We start from the raw sequence: 21,404 nt of genomic DNA, 5'->3' as shown, positions 1-21,404 counted from the left end.
AGTACGAGAATTACTACCGCATGTTTTCACCATATTCTATTATGGTGATGATTTATGACATGTTCAAACTACAGGTGTCATAAACTCACTTTGAAGACTCTATAGAAATATAGTAAAAAATAAAATTGAAACAGAAATAACAGATGTGGGAGAAGAAAATGGCGTTCGTGCAGGACGATCCTGTATGAGTAGCATCATTCCTCTAAATCAGGGTATTAAAAAAAGATTAGCCCACAACCTTTCAACTCATATAGTCCTTTTACATCTGACAGAGGCATACGATAGTGTACCACTTTAAATGTTCTGAGTAGCAATAAAAAAACAAGGAATCAACAAAAAAATATATAAAAGCAATACAAGAACTTTAGAAAATAAGACGGTAAACATTAAAACTGGAAACAAATTAACTAGAGAAATTCCTATTAGTAAGTGACTAAAGCCAGGTTGCTGTATAGCACTTATATTCTTCAAAATATATCTGAATGAGGCACTCTCAGTGTGGAGAAGAAAGTGCTACAATATGGACACTCTTATCGAAGACTAGAGATTTTACACGATACACTTCACTGATGACCAAGCCATTTTAGCTGAAGACGAGAGCGATATAGACTATATATTCTTAGAAAACTGGAAGAGGAGTAAACCAGATGGGGCCTCATAATTAATATACAAAAAAACGAGTACTTAGTTTCAGGAGAAAAACCAGAAAACCTACACATTGAACCCCCAACCTTGGGGACTATAAAATGAAAATATATATAATAAAACTGAACCCTTCAAATACTTGTGAGTCCAAATAAGATCAATAGCAGGGAGTAACGAAGAAACACATTCCATAATTGGTGAAGCAAGACAATTACACGAACTTTTGTAGAACAATAAAAAAACAAAAGAAAATAAAAGAAGAATTTATAAAACAATAATAGAAAGTATTGGGTTCTGCTGCACTGATCTCTGTGAAATGAATGAAAGGAAATTAAAAATTAAAGCCATGGAAATGAACTTTTGGAGACGATGTTGCCAGCTCACTAGACATGATAGGATGAGGAATAGAATAATAGAAAGTATTGGGTTCTGCTGCACTGATCTCTGTGAAACGAATCAAAGGAAATTAAAAATTAAAGCCATGGAAATGAACTTTTGGAGACGATGTTGCCAGCTCACTAGACATGATAGGATGAGGAACGAAGATAGGAGAGAAATGGAAATTGAGCTAAACATAATAGACATACATAATTGCAGCCAAAAGACTAAAATGGTATGGACACCTGCAGAGAATGCCTGGAAATAGATGGCCAAAAAAGATAGAAAAATGGATTCCGCCATAGACCAAGACGGTCATAGAGATATGTGAATGATGCAGTGACCTACAAAGGTTTAACAATTGAAATTGCTTAGAGAGAAAACGCTAGAAATTAGATGTGGGAAACGGCGCCAGCTAGAAGACTCGCCTGTTATATATACAGAAAATAAAGGCCAAAATTATAAAACAAAATGAAAAAAATTAACGAAATATTATACTAATTCGTGTCAAGAAAAACAAAAATAAGAATTTACAAGATTGTAATCAAACCAACACAAATAGGTGAATCTGAATCCTGAATATTGAGAAAAGATGGGACAACGTTAAAGAAAACTTGAAAAAATTAAAAGCAGAAGATTGGAAGGGTGATGTAAAGAATAATCGAAAATTGCCGGGAGCCTAAGGATATGAGGAAAATAGTGCAAAAATAAAATAGAATAATTTGCTTTTTTTATAATTTATAATGTATGTTGTTTTTAGAATGCTGTAGTTTGCAATTTTCAAGCTTTGCGTCAACAAGGCATTTTGAGCAAATAAGACAATTATGGACAACATATGTAGGACAAACAGGTAACTGTTTCCAGCACACATTTTCGAGGACAACACGAGTTAATCCCTTAGTTAGAATATATTTGTATTATCATTCAGATCACAATAAGCATTAATTTAAATTTAAATTACTTGCCTAACACTAAGCACCATCATCTTCTTATGGATCGCCAACTGATTGTAATTATTTATATTTCTAGCTTAGTAGCTAGTATTTTTCAAGCAGTAAACCTAAGACTACAGTTGAAAAAAAAATTCATCAATAAATTTAAGAGAAAAATTAATTTTTTCTTAATCCAATCCACTTCTAAAGTTATCTGGATTGGTTTATATACCCAGGTGTGTTATTTTAATAAAATCTGAAGTAGTATAAAAAAGATTAACTTTAATCAAGAATTTCAGTTCAAGTATCATTTTTTGTTTTAAATAATCTGATCAAATTATTAACAAAGTGATTTGTTGTTTGATTGATGTCTTTTTTATCAAACATATGAATAATATTTTTTATAGTAGACATAGCGATTGTTTTTAGTAAAACTTTTTTATTTTAAGAATTATATGTAGTGTTTTATCAGAGGGTCTAGAGATTGATGCGAACTCTCTAACCAACGATATACTTTTAGAAATCGTTGATCCATATTCCTTTAAAATATTTTTTTTATTTACATACAGTACCTCGACATCTATGGCCATTGGTACAGGAACAATAATATTAAGTATATAATAAATAATGAAAACAAATAATAATTATATCACTTTAACTAATATCTATTAGGTTAAATTTTGTGGTAGAGTTCAGCGGTTTTTAGAAACTGTATAGTTTTTGTGATCTCTGTAGGGTTATTGAGCACTTCCCTTAAGAGAAGGTTTCAAGTCCAGTGCTTTATACAGGTTGGTGAATTGTTTGCAGTCGGTGAGGATGTGTTCGCAAGTAAACATTGCAACTGTGGCAGGTTAGACGAGTTTCAGAGGACATCAGGAAAGCATGGGTAAGTTTGGTGTGGTTGATTCTGAGTCTTCTAATAATCGATGCATCTCTTCTAGTTAGGAAGTCCAGGGAGAAATGACCAATGAACGATTGGATTTCAAGAAGAGTTGTTTTGCTCTATTGCCATAAGTTTTGCCAAGTATCCACTACTGACTTTTTGAAAACGAGTTTGAGATCGTTAGCTAGTTGAATTGGGGTGACTCCAGTACTATGGTTGGGAGCTTCTTTATCAAAATGATCTGCTCTTTCATTACCAGATTCCAGTATGAGAATACAGCTATATGAGAGAGACTGTTACATTATGAGCAGAGAGATTTTGGTATACGTCACGAATGTTTTGAACGAATGTGTGGCTAGTGAAAATTGTATTGACTGAATGGGTAGTTTAAGAGAATCTGAACAAATGGCAATATGTTTGTTTTGATGGGAGAGACATTTAAAAGCCAACAGAATACTATATAGTTCACCTGTGTAAAATCTGCATGTTAAGGGTCACCGAGATGATCTTACAAGTTCATGTTTAGAGGTTACTGCACAGCCAACGAGGTGAGAAAACACCGAAAAACCGAGGTCAGTGAGAAACGAGGAAGTCTTAAGAAAGGCAAATACTGAAAGAGAACTACTCAATTTGATCAAGGTACGAAAAATTGGATACCTCGGCCATATTCTGAGAGGAAAAAAATACGCAATCCCTCTACTAATCATCCAGGGAAAGATTGAAGGCAAGAGAGGAGTAGGTCGAAAACAAATGTCGTGGCTACGGAACATAAAGAACTAGACAGGCATAAATAACACTGGCGATATTTTGCATGCCTCAAAAAACAGACGTCTGGCCTTAAGATAATTCGCCAACGCACTATAGATGCACGGCACTATAAGAAGAAGAAAGCACAGCCAACACAAGTGGTAGTTTTAGAAGCATCGGTATAGAGAATTAAATCATATGATTTTTTTTGTATACTTTCTAAAAATGTTTTTTTTTATAAGAATGTTAGAAGATTCATGTTTGTTAAAGATGGTGAGTGAGGAGTCTATTGAAGGAAGATTTTTTGCCCAGGGGGAAGTAAAGGTAGAGAAAATGAATTAGTCAGAAGGCGGTCAATATTTTTATGTAGTGGAAAAATTAATTGAGGTATAGGTGTATGATAAAGTGTTGGATATTTTTATTGGAAGACGACGGCATTGTGGTAACTAGGAAACTAGGTAACTTTGGAATATTATTAACATTTGAAAATTGGAATAACAAGGATGTTACCCCAGGAATCGAAGCCGAGAAAGCACTTACAAATCTAAAAATTACTGGGCGCCATTTTTCAACTGAAATATCTGGGAGAAGTCAATAAAACAGGCGTACCATGCCGTGAGTATCGAAATTTTTACTACGTCATGTTTTTTATGTACATATAAGCAAAAAAAGACTTCTTCATTCATTTAAATCTTGTGAAAAACTACGAATTGTAGATGAAAACTTTCAACAGACGACTTTCTTGAAAATACTTTACACCGAGGGGAATATTTGCGGGATTTGAAAGCATCTTCAATTAGACACACCATACTTTCTCTTATAAATTTTAGGCCTCTTCCTAAATTTATAGATTTCAATGGGATAGAAAGTTGGTCCTATTTGCTAGCTAATAATTTTCCGATTTAGAGAAAGTGGTGAGGTGTCACTGGTAATTTTTTAGGAGGGTTAATAATTTTCTAAGGGAAGGACATTTGGTGTGGCACTTCAAGGATGAAGACGTACCTTCCCCTCGCGAACTAGCTCGATTTTGACCTAAGTGACGAAATCTTAGTATAATTATTTATTTCTAAAATAATGCTTTCTAAAGCTCTGAAGAGATTAGGAAATGCAGAAAGGTCTTAATCTCGATGAAGGAAAAATCCGAATCTGAAATAAGAAAAAATCTTATTTATGTATTTATATATGTCCTCTGTTTTTATTGGCTTTTCTAATATGTAGTTTGTTTTCCATTTTAATGTATTTAAAACACGTTTTTTTGATGCTACATACAATCAAACACTCAAGTACTTTTGCCATACTGCCATTTTGCGTAGACTGATTGTAGCAATTGTGGTTCCAACTGATAAGGCACTTAGAGCGTTATGAGTTATGACTTTCTCTTTCTCAGTATTAAAGGTGGGGGCATCTCAGAGCTTTGGTTTCGAGAGTACAAGTGAAGGTTAGCACATACAACGGTTTAATTATATAAAACATATTTCAGCTCGAGTGGCAGCTCGAATTACAACGCTATGATTTGGCACCCTTCAATTGTTTAATTATTTATCGTCAATTGTTAACATAGTTTAAGATTTTACTCAAAGTACTTTTTATAACGCCTTTTCACATTTTTTTCATGTTATAGTATGTTATTAAATGCATTATTAAAGCTCAAAAAGGAAACTTTTAGACAACTTTAGACACTTTTAGACTTTGGTGTATTTACTATGATAACAAAAATAGAACAAAAAAAAAACAAATTAACATTAATTATTGGTAACAAAAAAACAATATAACTTTGCATTGATCTTGCACTAAATTGAAAAAGTACCTTACCGGAATTAAACAATTGATACTTGTAATGGTATACATTACATATGGTATCAAATTACCATATCATCAAAACATTATAATCAAAACAGATAGCAAACAAACATCTATCTGTCTGTGTCATTTAATTGAAAATTTCCGTCAGACTTGCATATGAATGAAACGTTTGTTGATAAAACAAGTAAAAAACATTAACTTGCACAAAAAATTAAGTGTATATGCACTAACATTTTTAATGTGTTTATTGGGAGAATAAAAAAATAAAATAAAAAACACTGACACTGACTTGTGTCAATTGCTTAGGAAGAACAATGCCAGACAGGATTGCTGCCGTTGTAAATATGCGTGACGATGTAACCCCATATTAGAATAAAATAATAATTTCTTGAATTGACCAAACATTTAGTTGCCACACTATTATGCAATATTTTCCGCCAACACTGTAATTCAAATTTTATAGAATCCAAGCCATTTCAATATTATATTATTAATACAATTACTACTATTTTTTATTGGGAATAAGCCACAATTTAACCTTTCACGGCTGGCGCTTATCGTCTGGACATTGCGGGTGGTGCTTATAATCTGGACTATGCGACTGGCGCGCGGGCCGCCGAGTATTTATCCGCATATATTTTTGTTAAACCTATACTGACTTCGGAAATGATTTAAGTACATGTTAATCAACTATTTGAAAATGATAAAGTATAGTTAGAGTATTTATTCTAAGTAAACTGTTATAAAATTTCAAAATATGTAATATTGGGAAAAAATTTATTGAAAATCGCAACAACTGATTAGAATATAAAAATGTTAATGTTTACTAAGACAATACATTCTTATTTTCTATTGAGAATAGAAGAAAACACATTCTATTCAAAACAAATATCTTCGAAACAATCTGGGCAAGCATAGACAGTGTATTCACCACACATTTTTTGCATTTGCGACTGGTGGGTCTGCTTTTTATTCTGTCGCAAAAGCTACATCTGCCTCTACCATTTTCTGGAACATATAGAGGGTGATTTACAGGATCTACCTTAATGATTTCCTTTATTCTCGCTAACATGATACGTGGTATATTTGCTCGACAAGCACGAACGTTAAGCTGCGGTTCTATCAGAGCGAATGCTAAATTGTGCAAAAACTGGCTTCGTGGTAAACGAATCTCATTATTATTACAATAGAAAATAACCATGGAGTTTATACCAGCTACATTGTCGTAGGCAGCACATAACATGCCTACTGTGTCAACTCCCCCCTTTGTAGAATTGTAGTCAATAATTATTTCGGGTTTCACGAATCCTCATCAATTGTATCGTCATGATGTAAACTAGACAGGAGGACTACGTTTTTATTTATTTTTGGTATATAGGACACCAAATTAATATCATCATGAAAAGCAAACATGCTAGATCGAATTGGCTTGCTTATGGGTTTAGAAAAATCATGGGGTAATACCTTCTTATTTTTGCGACATGTTCCTAGAAATGTAAGTTTGTAATCATGAAGCAAGAATATTGGTATGCTTATGTTTCTTTAAGAGGCTCACATAATCTCTTTACCACTTCCGATGGAGAATTACATACAACCAAATGACCCGGTGGTTGTTGCCCCAAATATGGCTCCAAATTGCAAGTAAGGGTGAGTAGTTTTTGAAAAATTGCGAAGTTTAGATTGGTGCGGAGATTTTACCCGCGCGCCAACCGTGGAAGGTTAAATTGTTTCTTATTCGCAATCAAAAAATAATAATTGCAAGAAAATAGCTTCAAAAATAGATTATCAAAAGGGTTTTGATAGAATACGATATCAGAAACTCGTCAAACTGTTAAAAGAAAAGAATGTGGATAGTCGAAATATATCCCATTGTCCCCATTGTTATTCAATCTGTACAGCGAAGCTATTTTTAAGTCTAGAAGCATTGCAACGCTTAATAAATAGATTACATCAAGTCAGTATCAAATATGGACTACAAATGAACGTTAAGAAAACCAAGTTCATGATTATTTCTAAGCATACAGTAGGAAGGCTAGATATCGAGGGAAAACAAGTAGAAAGAGTGAATAACTACAAATCTCTGGGAACCTGGGTAAATGAAAACAATGACCAAGGTAGAGAAATAAGGACACGTATTGAAATTGCAAGACAAGCATTTATAAAAATGAAAACAATGTTTGTCAATCGAGACCTTCCTCTGGATCTGAGGATAAGAGCCTTAAGATGCTACGTGTTCTTGACTTTGTTGTATGGAATGGAAAGCTGGACACTAAAAGTGGATGATATAAAGAAGTTGGAATCATTTGAGATGTGGTGCTATAGAAGGATTTTGAAAATACCATCGACCCAACGAGTTTGCGAAAAACGCAGAAGTGTTAAGAAGGCTACAAAAGGATTGCGAGGTCGTAAAGAACATCAAAACAAGAAAGCTGGAATATTTAGGCCACATTACCAGAGGTGCGAAATATGAGATATTAAGGTTCATAATGCAAGGTAAAATCAAGGGTAAAAGTTCCATAGGAAGACGAAGAATTTCCTGGCTGAGAAACCTAAGAGAGTGGTATAGTTGCAGCTCAGTAGATTTTTTTAGAGCAGCCGCCAATAAGGTACGGATAGCTATGATGATAGCCAACCTCCGATAGGAGAAGGAACTACAAGAAGAAGAAGCTTCAAAACAATATTATATTATTAATAATAGATTTTAATATATTGTTAATCTCGTTTTTTAATTATTCAATAAGCATTTAGTTGTTAGGGCTAGAATAGCAAACATAGAACACAGCTTTGAACTTTATACAAACTGATTTTCCCGCGATCTTGATATTACTTATTTTATAACACTCATAAACGCGCATAAGATATCGATTTACTAAAAAAAACTTATTCAAGGAATTCTTTTCATTTACTGATAAAAAAACCCTATTTTACAGGAATAATGAAACCTTTCCCAACAAGACATCACCTGCTACCTCCATCCTATTAAAAAAAAACGAGAGATCGACATAACAATCGGCCTTTAAACGTATCAGTGCGCCCTTTTTAACGCCAAAATCGATTTATAAAAACACCGACACGTTTTGCGTCCTATTTTTTCATATAAAAAGCTTCAGTTATGTGCCAGCGGTTTATTTTTAAACATAAAGTAATATAAAACAGAAATGTAATTGTCACGTGCTCAAACAAATATACATGGCTGCTTTATTTACTTTAAATTGGCGAATGATTAGGTGCACACATCTTTTTATGAAGTGAAGCAGTTTTAAACAAATAGTGGCTTATTTTTGGACCTAATCTAATGGAAAACATTTAAAAAATGTTAATAATAGTACTTTTAGACAACTTTTCATCTAAAAATAGTCTATTCTGTAACACTTTTCCTCTGATACTTTTACAGATAAAAAGAAAAAATTACAAGTCAACCGGTTTATTTTCGGATATAAATAACGTAAAACAAAAATAAAAAACTTGTTAAGGTTTCCAGACGGACGTGTACGAACTCATCACTATATAGCCCCCCATAAAATTATTAGACCCTCGGAGATATAGTAAACTGATCACCGGCATCCTTTGGAGATTGGTAAACTCATCACCGCAGATAGGTAAACTCATCACCGGGATTTTTGCCTGGTTTCTAATGCGAAATATTGCTTCTTACCTGTTATACTTCTCGTTTATGTGATAATTTAATAAATTCAGAAATTATTTTAAGCAAGTTGCTTTAAAATTTAACTGAGATATTAATATATCTCACGGTGTGGCCTATTAGACGTATCTGCCAATCTAAATGGTTTTGAGATCTAAAAATTTAGTTGCATAGGATTTCGATAGTGAACTTTAAAATGAAAATATTTGTCAATAGGTGCTATTTTTGTTTATATTGGAAGTAGTCCCAACTTCGTTATTTGATTTTCATTGCATTTTTATATTTCTCATTGAATTCACAATATAATTTGTTAAGCATACATTCGGTCTAAGTCTTACTGTTTTGGCGTTATTTGACTATCTTGAAAATAATAAGACGATTTTGGACAGTTGGTAAATATAAAATATCTGAAAAATAGGAAAAGCTAAAAACTTGAGTGTGCTATTAGTGCATTGAAGTCGAAGGAAACTTAATTTTTTACACTCGCAAAGCTTTACAGTTTTTGGCTTCATTGGCGGAAATTTTTAAATTTGAAGTAATCAGCAATGCATTTATTACGACAGAATGCATCAAAATACTTAAATACAGTTTCCTGTACTATATCTTTCAATGACTTGTACAAAGATCCCGCAATTAGAGTGCTTTTAAAAGCAATTTTTTTTACATTTTTTGGTTAGTTTTCGCCATTATTTTTAGGAGTCAGATGAGTTGTTCATTTCATTTTATAAACATCATAACAACTAACCTCAATTAGTGTAAGATACAAAATAATTTTTATTCTGTAATTTGTACTAATTTTGTTTATTGTAGCACCCTGATGATGCAAATAAAGATTTGCGAAAGATTGGTAGACAAAAAAGAGTACTTCTTTATCCTATCTTCGGCTGCACACCCAAATATGTAGTTGTGTTTTGTAGTGAAACTGATCAGCGTTGACTACAAGCGTTTATCGCTTTTTCAGTATATGTATATAAGAAGTCCAATTAAGTCGGTACCATATGGAAAAAATTTTTATTTTTAGTTTTATGAAAAAAAATTTATTCTTTAGTTCTGAATGATCTAGAATTTTAATCATCAGAATCAGATATTAGTATTCTTCAGTCATTTACGCGGTTCGTTAAACAACATGAATTTTATTAAGGCTTGAGAATACCCAAAATTCATTTTTTTGACAAACCGCGTATACAACTAAAAAAAATTTAATATCTGATCATTGTATTCTAGGTTTTAGATCATTCAAAATTTTTTATGTAACATAATTATTTTATATAACAAAATTCATAAAACTAAAAATAAAAAGGTTTCACATATGGTGCCGACTTAATTGGATACCCTGTATATATATATATATATATATATATATATATATATATATATATATACATATAACAATGTGACTTTAACAATTTAATTAGAAATCTCAAAATGTAATATCAGAACAGGTAATCTACAGCAACAAAGTAATATTATGCCTTGCCTACAAGAAACATCTTATACAGTTAACTTAAAGAACTTAATTACGCTGATTTTTTTCTGTTTGATCAGGTTGATTCGCGAAAACCAGTGCGAAACAACTAAACAAAAACGGTATAAAATTTCTACTCACCAGTTGTATGACATTTAGCCTTACACCCTTCCGTCGCACAAGTCCACAAAAGGCAATTCGATTTTTTTAGAGTTTTCGCAATTGAAATTTGAAATTATTGATAACCATCATTTTTTGTCTACATTGGCTCAGGACGTAATCAATTAGCAGTTCACTATCCATGTTAAAGAAACAAGGGCAAATGAAGAGAAATTTTTCTTTTCGCATGATTTTAGGTAGCTATCAATAGAATTTTGTGGAATTCCCAAATAAAAACCAATAAATTGCACTTGCATTTAAGACATCTGGATTTGGATTATTCTGTGAAATCACCAAAAACTAGCCGTTTGCTGGGATTTTATGGTCTATACCTGATCCGGGGTGCAGGTAGGACAGTGATCAGTTTACCAATCTCTTAGGGTCTATTTTGAAAACCCTACTTTTATGGCGGTGATGAGTTTGTACTATGTACGAGGGTATTTATGGTAAATGGTGATGAGTTTACGTGTACCCTTCCAGACTGAGACAATGATAATTTTTTAATACACCTAGTTCAGAGTTAAAAAATATTTTGTAAGGACCTAATTCTTAATAATTTGAACAATTGTAATCCATTTGGATTTTCAATTTAATATTTTATTAACCATATACCAATTACACTATACTTCATCCAATTTCAAGATAAGCTCGAAGTAAACAGATTCAGACCCGTGATTCGTGGGAGTGTCGTATCGCCGCAACTTGGCATTGGTTAGAAATTAAGTTCTAACCAATGACAAGCTGCGCCGACACGACACACCCACCGATCACTTGTCTAAATCTGTCTACCTTGACCTTATCTTGAAATTGAACGAAGTGTAGAAGCTTTTACTTCATTGTAAAGTTTTTTAGTTAAATCTCTTACTGGATCTAGACAAGCAACTTATTCGTACTATAGCATAGACGTAATATTTGGGGATTTCCGAGATTATTTCGAGGTTCCTGCGATAAATATTGATTGTTCACAACCTTTGTAAAATTTTGACTGACTTTTTTACAAGGATGTCTCCGCTGAAAACCATGTTTAGTAAATAACTTTATATATAAAATAATTTTTATCGTCAATAGGCATTTAAATTGCTTCAGCAAAGAAACAAATAATTGTTATATCTGTATAACAGAATATTTGTCATTTTTTTTAACCGGGACATACCATGAATATCTTTAATATGACTGGAAATGTTGCCTTTTTCTGCGCCTTTTAAGTTCATATTCTTACCTTAAAACAGAAGCATTATTGAGAGATTCGGTTTCTTTTAGAAGCGGAGGAGCGTGAACAGTCTTGGTGTAGGCAACTGCTTGGTTCGTGTCATCGGGATCAAGAGGAACATTTATCTTTATACATTTCGAATCGTCCGCCATCTTTTGCGCTTTGTCATAGATACCTCACACGGTGGCAACGAAGATGATGTTCGTCAGTCTGCAACAAAAGAGTTAAATAAATAAAATTATTTAACAAATAAAAAGTATGGCATTTGTTGCCACATTTCGTCATTTGGCAGGAAAGTTAAATATTAATACGTTTATTGTTCAAATATTGCAAACCAAAAAGCACATTGTATATTTCGTTATCTGTCAGTGTAACTAAGGAATAATATTTTTTCTTAGTAAATAAATAAAAAATTAAAAACAAAAGTTTTATTTACAAACATTTTTAATAAATGAGTAAATTACACGCAAATAAACTGATATTTGATTAATCAGGTATTTAGTACTAAATCTTAAGGAAAATAGAATTTTTATTTGACCCTGCTATGCACAAAGCTCTTGTATGAAGGACTCTTCTTATAGCAATAAGTTACGCAGAAGCTGTGCTAAAGATTTGTATGTAAATCCCTGATTGAGGTCATTGAGATCTATTTGAGACAGAATATTTCATGTGTAGGTTTTTATCAACAATGAACCAATGCAGCACCAACTGTCGAATTTGGTAGACCAGAACGTTCAGCGTCATTTGAACGATTTCGTTTGAAGTCACGGGGTTTGAACGGCCTGCCGGGGTAGTATGAAAAATAAAACACAGTTTATCGCACTCATGCCCAAATGAAACTATCACTTGTGCAATATAAGACATTTCTACACCAAACAGCTTCAACTAGCTTTTCCTCAGTAATTCTCCTGCTACACACAATTGAAAAATCACGATGGTTTAGTGTGTTGATCGTAGACTAACACAGGATCACGGCGTACATAAACTGCTCACCTCACGCTACGTAAGAATATTCACTGTTTAATAGTTTAATAGACATCTACTGGTTAAAAAATCTGCGCGTTCAATCACCCTTCATCACATAACTTAAATCCGTTTCAACGTTCGTCTGAACAAATTCCGAATATTATTTACTAAGCCATTGTTTTCCTTTAACAGTACTTCTCCTACCAGTACTATTTCTTATTTTATGCTTGTTAACTAATGACCCGATTTAGCGCAAATGTTAGGTGATATTTGAAGACTGTTACCTTTGAATATTAGCCCGGGACTTAATTGAAAGGCGTGATAAGGCAATCCACCTTAAATTTGCATTTCGTAATAAACTTACATAATCGCAAATATCGAGGTAAAGATACTTTCTAAACATTATGAAGAATTAAACAAGCTAATGGAGATCATTATCCGATTAATTTACGGCCTACAAATCGTAGTAAACGATGAAAGTACATGAATGTTTAATTCTGGATCGGAATTCCTAGTTGGTGTTTCCTTTCTAAAATAAACAAATCGATAAAATAACTATTCCGGGAAAGGGTTTCGTCTTGTGTTAAATGTAATTTGCTAGAAGAAAAAATGGAAAACTTTTGTCGGAGGTGGAGGTAACGCTATTGGTTTACTAGATCGTTACTGTTTGAAATATCCCTCTACATTACGAATAATTAAATAAGACAATATAGGATCATTGTCCGTTAAGTTTTAGGCCTACAAATCGTAGTAAACGATGAAAGTGCATTAATATTTAATTCTGGATCGGAATTCCCAGTTGTTTCTTTCCAAAATAAACAAATCGATAAAATTATCATTCGGAGAAAGAGATTCGTCTCGTCTCGAATACAAGCAGTTTAGTTGCTAAATACAAGCAATGTAAAAGTTTTGTTAGAAACGAAAAGAATGCGCGCATCATGCATTTAAATCATTATTGTGTGAACGAAGTATTATGAATATTGCAGTTACTGTGGCATTTTCACTGTAAATTTTTTATAACTGCACCGATTTGTGTGAAATTTTTAAAGTTGGTAGGAAATTACTCAAAAATATAAGTTATATGGTGTCGACGTGTGCTTCTACCCTCGGGTGGTTGACACCCCATCTCGGGAAGTTGAAATTTTTGCACTCAAAATAACCCAGCGAGTTAATAAAGAATCAAATTTTAAACAAAAAATTTTTTTCGCTAAATCAATACTTTTTGAATTATTCGCACTAAAAAAGTATAATATATACTTTTCGAAAAAAAAACATGTTTCTAATGATTTTTTACGAATAACTCAAAAACGTTTTATTGAAAAATGTATATTGAACAAAAATAAAGCTTATAAAAACAAAGATTGGATTTTTATTGAGTATTCTGAGTACAATAGTAAGCGATTTATAATTGCTTGAAGATGACTTTTTATTTTTGGGGTACTATACTCGATGTATGTCAGATGAAATATCTGAAAATTGAACTATTTTTCGATAAAAACTCATGGGACCCATTTTAAAAGGCCTGAAAAAACCTTTAAAATGATCTGTATTAAAAATCATTTCGATTAAAAAAAGTGAAATGACACGAAAAAAAAAACGTGCAGTATAAGTAATATTATTTTTATTGTTCAAATTAAAATTAAACGTATATCTCCTACAAGCTCAAAAAGTATAGACGGTTTAGAACGCGCATTTTTTGAAAAATATATGTTTACATTTTATTCGTTTTTAATTCCTTAAAAATCAGCATTTTTTCGAAAACCAATTTTTGAAAATATAACAATTAAAGAAAAAATTGTTTATATAAAACTGTAGCTTTAGAGATATAGCCAATTGAAGTTTAAGATAAAGCGCCTGACACAACTATAATCAGCACTGTTCTTTACTATTTAAATAGAAGGGATGTTAATAGTTATTTATGTACCAAGGGCATTAAATAGATGTTTACGCTCGATGTCGACTGTCTTACAACAACGAGGGCCTCTGGCCCGAGTGTTCGTAAGTCGCCCGAGGGTATACACATCTATTAATGACCGCGAAAATCTATTATTTGATTACGAAACGAAATCAAATAGACTATATTCTTATTAACAAACGATTTAGAAACTCTATAACGTATGTTAAAGCGTACCCGGGATCCGACATAAATTCGGACCACAATCCACTTATCGCCAAAATGAAACTTAGTTTAAAGAAAGTTCAAAGACCAAAAATTATGAAGTACGATATTAACCAACTGAAAAATAAAACAGTAAAGGAAAAGGTACAAAAACGCCTAAAAGAAAAAACGTGGGCTCGTACAGAAAAACCATGGGCTCGTACAGAAACAGATAACACATATGTAGAACTAGAAAATTTGCACAAAGTAAGTCAAGAAATAACAGAGAAATACTTAAAACCTGAAAGAACAAATAAAAAGGAATGTATGACAGAGGAGATTCTATGTATGATGGAAGACAGAAGAAACGCTAAAGATAATAAGAATTACTACAACAACATAAATAACGAAATAAAAAGGGCTATTAAAATAACAAAAGAAAATTGGTTAGCTCGAAGTGTACAGAGATAGAGGGAAACATAGTACTGGAAATAGAGCATAAAGGGGATATTTGGATTAAATACGTGGAAAAAACTTTTGAAGATATACGAAGTAACACTGGTATTACAACAAACACCAATTGCGAATCTGGACCACCATTTACAGTCGAAGAAGTAAAATATGCCATCAAAAGCACCAAAGATGGTAAAGCAGTAGGCCCTGATAATTTTCACTCAGAATTCTTAAAACTTATGGACTATGATGGCATAAAATGGCTGACAAATATATTTAACAATATATATGATACAGGCATAGTTCCCCAAAAATGGTTAGTGTCAACTTTTATAAATCTTGCAAAAAAACCCAATGCGAGAAAATGCGAAGACTATAGAATTATAAGCCTTATGAGCCATTTACTTAAAACATTTCTAAAGGTCATTCACAAAAGAATATATACAAAATGTGAGGAACAAATAACAAGAACACAATTCGGATTTCGTGATGCTCTGGGAACACGGGAGGCCCTTTTTGCTGTACCTACAGGTGCTATTTCAGAGATGCAGGGATGTGAATTGTGACATATACGTATGCTTTATAGATTACCAGAAGGCATTTGACAGAGTAAAACATGACAAATTAATGACTCTAATGCAAGAAATTGGAATTGACAACAAAGATCTTAGAATTATCAGAAACATTTACTACAATCAAACGGCCAAAATCAAAATAGAAGACCAGTTAACAGATAAAATTGCAATAGAACGTGGAGTACGACAGGGCTGTATTTTGTTTCCATTGTTGTTCACTATTTATTCTGAATGGGTATTTAAGGAAGCTTTAGACGGTTGTGCGAAAGGAATACTAATAAACGGTGAATGGTTGAATAACATTAGATATGCAGATGGCACTATAGTTTTTGCCGATAATCTGAATGACTTACAGATATTAACAAATCGCATAACAGAAGTCAGCAACAGATACGGACTAGCTCTTAACATAAAGAAAACCAAATTTATGACAATTAGTAAAAAACCAATACTAAATGCTCAACTTACAATCAACCAACAGAATATCGAATGAGTCGAGCAATATACATATCTAGGCACCAATTTAAATAGCCAATGTTGAACCATTTTCAACAGTCGAGACATATCATTAAAAACAAAATGCCGTCTATTGAACTGCTACATATTCACAGTTCTGCTCTACAGAATGGAAGCATGGACACTGACTGTAGCATCTATGAGTCGGCTCGAAGCTTTCGAAATGGGGTGTTATAGGCACATCTTACGTATACCCTGGGTTAACAGAGTTACTAATGTGGATGTCCTGCGTAGAATGGGGAAAGAATGTGAAATTCTGAGAGAAATGAGTAATGAGAAATCAAGAACGTTACGGCCTTCTCCAGCTGATTCTCCAAGGGAAGGTAAATGGCAAGAGAGGACCTCTCTTAGGCCGCAGAAAAGAAGACGCATTTCCTGGCTTCAAAATTTACGAAAGTGGTATAACACGACTACCACTGAACTGTTCCGCGCTGCAATAAACAAAGTAAAGATAGCCGTGATGATCGCCAACATCCGGAACGGATAGGCATTTTAAGAAGAAGAATGACCGCCTTGAAAGAAGGTAAAGAAACATAAATATGATGAATGAACATCTACGGCTGTCAAACCTAAAAAGTGAAAATATCAGATCTATCTATCACCGGATCTTCCCAGAATTGCCAGTCTTGTGTGAATTCTACTAAATAACGTATTTAATTTCATATTTTGTAACTAATGTTATTACGAAGTTATCAAATTTTTTTGCAAGCAAAAAAAAAAGAGAAACACAGGCGATTTTTCTTTTTTTTTTCTATAACTTTTTTCCACAGGGGTATAGCTATAGGCATTGCTTTACAGAAAAAACATTTTTAGCCCTTCTCTTTACAATGCCATTTGGTAGAAGTCTTTAGGATTCACAGTAGAAAGAAAAATAATTACCTTTAAAATGGTCTACTGTAGAAGGCTCTAGAAATAATTTTAACCAAGATACAGTTCTTCAATTTTTTCTACTTTTAACGATTTTTGCTATTTACGAAATGTAAAAATTGCGTACGAAAGCTGCACTCTTCATCTTTAAAACCCATTTTAGTTTTTGTCGATAGGACACTCTGATCAAAAGCTATCGAATTTTTACCGTCGAGTTGATATAAATTTTATTTAAAAAATTGATTTTGCACGCGTAATGCATTTAAAATCGCCGGTCGCTTCAAGCGTTGCTTTTGAGTAAACGGTTCATTCTACAGAAATATTAATAAACATTTTAAAGTTCATTCGTTTAGCAAATTCCCATATGTCAACAAACGCACGTGTTGATATTCGCCGTCTCATTCGTCAAGAGGCTATTAAATATAATTTATTGCCTTAAGCCAGACGGATTCTCATGTTACAGATCCAAACTTGCCAGCATGTTTAAACTCAAATTGTATCGTGCTGATTTTTAAGTTAATATATTGTATTGTATATAAGTTAATATAGTGTTATATTTATGTTAAAGTTATTTACTAGTCGTGTTATTTTTTAGAGTTTAGTTTAATTGTGATTTAATGATTAAATTTCAAGAAATTCTTACACTAATAGTTTCAAAAGTAAATATTTTTAAAAATCATATGATACACATCAGTACGACCCTGTTTAGCTTTCACGTGCTTCTGTTGACAATTGGGAATATGTAAAATGGATGAAGTTTAGTTCAACACATTATCTCCGCTACATTTCTTTTCTGCAGCGTAAAGATTCTTGGTAAATCGATGTTTTCCGCCCCCCCCCCCCCCTACTAGAGGCGGTTTTAGGGGAAACATGAGGGTAGGAGTGGCAAACTTTGTTGCATCTTTTTTGAGGTCTCAAAATTGAGATTCTTAGAAAAATTCAGCTTGTTATTGTGATTTTTAGAGGTTCAGTGGCATTTTCGTCTGTGACGACTGCGACTGGAGTATCCTGTCCTGGTACATTTAGGTAATATACAAATCGTTGCAAGTATCATAATTTGACGAGCCATATCTTGGTTACCGTTATTATTTCTACAATATTCTACAATAGACTATTTTAAAGTCCAGAAAATAAGATTTTTTTAGTAATACATGTAAAATAAAATTTTAAGGGGAATTGATTTTTTTTTCAATCACATGTACCGTTCGCGTCATAAAAAACTGGTACAACTCTTATTACCGAAAATCATGTTTTTCAAGTTGTGTAAGTTGATCTTGTCACATGTATCATTCTAATTTCTAGGGCACTGTTGCCAGTTCAACGAAAATATTATATGAAATCAGCTAAAAGCAGGGCTGTGTGACAGACCGCCAGTTTTGAGTATTCTAAAAACTAAAACATCGAGCATTCTCGATCAGTCAGTCACATTAAATTTGTCTAAACATGCAACCTAAAAAATTCTCATATTAATTTTGTAATTTTTCATTATCTCAATTAAGTACTCATACCTTGATTTGTGTTTTATTATAATTTATGAAAATATTTCAATTCAAATATAGTAATAGATAAAATCAATCTAGACATAACTTTAAATTATTATAATAAAACATTACACTGAGGTATTGGATCTGTCACTTTATAATCTACGTAGGATAAAGTATAATGTTAGTTTTGGTAATGTTATCTTTCATATAATAAATAATAAATTAATTTTCGTAGTTGGCCTGTGACTAAACTTATTGATACAAAATATAGTTCGTGTTCGCTAGGTCATTGAAGTAAAAAATTAGATACAGTAGATGCGTTCCAATGTTCCCTGTGCCAATAATCTAGGTTTAAAGATCCTTCAAATATTTTGGATATTAGCTGAACCCTATCTCTGGTTATTAAATTTATTAAATACGGTTTTTTATTGTTAATGATAAAAATAATACCTATCTAATAATAACTTTATTTTTTTTAATTAGATTTAGTGCAATTCCGTTATCTGTGATGGCAACAGCGAATTAATTCACGAACCACTGTATCCAGTCTGAACCCAGGTTTACATTGGGAAAAAAAGTGTACCAGTTTTATATGACGGGAAGTGTACCTCTACATATACCTAAAACTGCGTAGAAAAGAGTTTTAGAACAATATTTGAGAAAAAATAGGGAAAATGGCCAAAAAATGGTGTAAGTGGCGAACTTTGAAAAATGGTATCTGCGATATTGTAAATCCTAAATACTTTTCCCAAACGTCATTTTGAAGACAAGGAATAAAAGTGTTTTTCCATAAAGCAATGCCTATACCTATACCCCCGTGGAAATAAGTTATGGGGCAAAAAAAATAAAAACCGCGTGTTTTTTGATTATATTTTTGTTAAAAAAATTATTTTTGAATGTAGGAAATAGGAAATTTAATTCTGAACATCTTTTCTGTAAATGTATATGTACGAAAATTGCATAGAATTTAACCAAATGCACAGTGCATAGGGACAAATTCACTCATTTCTCAAAAACTCACCCCTTTAAATGGTAGCAGTAGACTAATAGATCCATAAGGTATTCCGTAGGCTTGTCTCGCTTATGAATAACGATAATATATGTATTTTTTTACAATAGGGGATAGTAGCTAATTCTTATCATTGCATTAAATATCTGTGCCAAGTACTAAGTACACCTTTTTTGGAGAATTTTTCAGAATTTCGAGAGTCTTCAAGTCATATCCAGGGAGAATTTTTTAGGTTCAGTTCTTTTTTTATTTTCTAATGATCTTGTTTAGCAGTGAATTTTTCCAAGCCTACTAAGTTGATATGTCTGGAACATTTCCACAAGGTAATTGGCAAAAACCGCGCTCCATTTAACTTCCGTGTTACCGTCCAAAGTGAGTACTCTGTGATTACCGTTCCTGATACATTTTTCAGGTTATACTGAATACTTTTATATGTATGAGCATTTAACAGAACTTTCAGCCGTACTGTAGATTGAACTAGTCTAGTTTTATCCTGGAAACATATGTTCTTTGCCATATTTTCCTTAGCCTTGGTTTTTCTGCGATTTTTCTTTTATTTCATTAGGTAATTCATGTTGTTAGTTTACTTACGGTGTTGTTGGTGTTAACTGCTTCTTATTATGTTTTAGTAAATGGTTCTACCGCTTCATCAATGTCGTTATTACTTTCCAGAGGCATTTCTGACGTCCTTGCTTTGATGTCACAATGTTGGTTTGACTCCTGGGTGGGTTGCTGTATCTGAACTTTCACAGCAGGGACTAGGTTTCTCTACGCGATTTTTTTTAAATCTAAGTTTTAGACTTAGACCATCCAGGAATATACTTTTTGTCCTCTAAGAACTTAAGATCCACCCTAAGAATCTGTTAAGATTACTAGAGAAAGTAGGTGTGTTAGCTTTTCTGAAGTTCCATCTGTGGCGTGGAAACGAAGTGTAAAAGCTAATAAATTAGTAAAGTACAAACACCACGACTTATCCTCGGCGACAATTCATCGAATTTTACACATTCCGATCACTTGTAGATGACTATTCCCTCTGACTAGTAATTACACACTTAAAACCACTTGTGGCCAAAACATCAGAGCTCAATCTATGCTAAAAAGTAACCTTTTATCTTTCGGAAATATAAATAAATAAAAAATAACTGGTCTTACCAACAACGGTCCCCTCTTCTTCTTCTTCTTCTTCTTTGACATACCACCATCAATGCTAAATAAGATCATCCACACTGCCAAACAAATCCCAGAAGAATACACCTTGAAAAAGTAACACAAATCTAAACGGAATAACAACAAAAAGAAAACCCAAACAATAAATCACCAAACACATCAGGTAAATAAAAAGGACAAATCTTTATTCATAATCTTTAATGAAACAACCTGTATCACAAAAGCTGGAAAGAAGGAGTCTAAATAACAATATTTGTACTAATCCAGAAAAATCGTGGATATGGTATTATAATTTTTAAAAACCATCGTAAACAAGTCTAGTGTTTTTGTTGTCTGTATATCTATAAATCATTAGAATATCGAGTGTTCAATGTTCAATGTATTAAAAAACATAAGTGTGTTTT

The 21,404-nt window shown here is 32.7% G+C and overlaps 1 protein-coding gene across 2 annotated transcripts in view; it reads right to left on the bottom strand.

Moving 5' to 3' along the window:
- The window catches only part of Atet (ABC transporter expressed in trachea), a 120,820-nt gene that overhangs the window by 25,560 nt on the left and 73,856 nt on the right, over nt 1–21,404 (bottom strand). For both annotated transcript variants that reach the window (XM_072537642.1, XM_072537652.1), the window contains one exon: nt 11,875–12,075. In XM_072537642.1, coding sequence (XP_072393743.1) covers nt 11,875–12,017 — 143 coding nt within the window. In that variant the 5' untranslated portion in view covers nt 12,018–12,075. The remainder of the gene's footprint in view (nt 1–11,874; nt 12,076–21,404) is intronic.

The sequence above is a fragment of the Diabrotica undecimpunctata genome, chromosome 1, assembly GCF_040954645.1.
Source record: "Diabrotica undecimpunctata isolate CICGRU chromosome 1, icDiaUnde3, whole genome shotgun sequence".
In the NCBI taxonomy this organism is placed as follows: Eukaryota; Metazoa; Arthropoda; class Insecta; order Coleoptera; family Chrysomelidae; genus Diabrotica; species Diabrotica undecimpunctata.
Note: the sequence above shows the minus strand (reverse complement) of the source record. Positions and strands in the feature narration are given on the sequence as shown.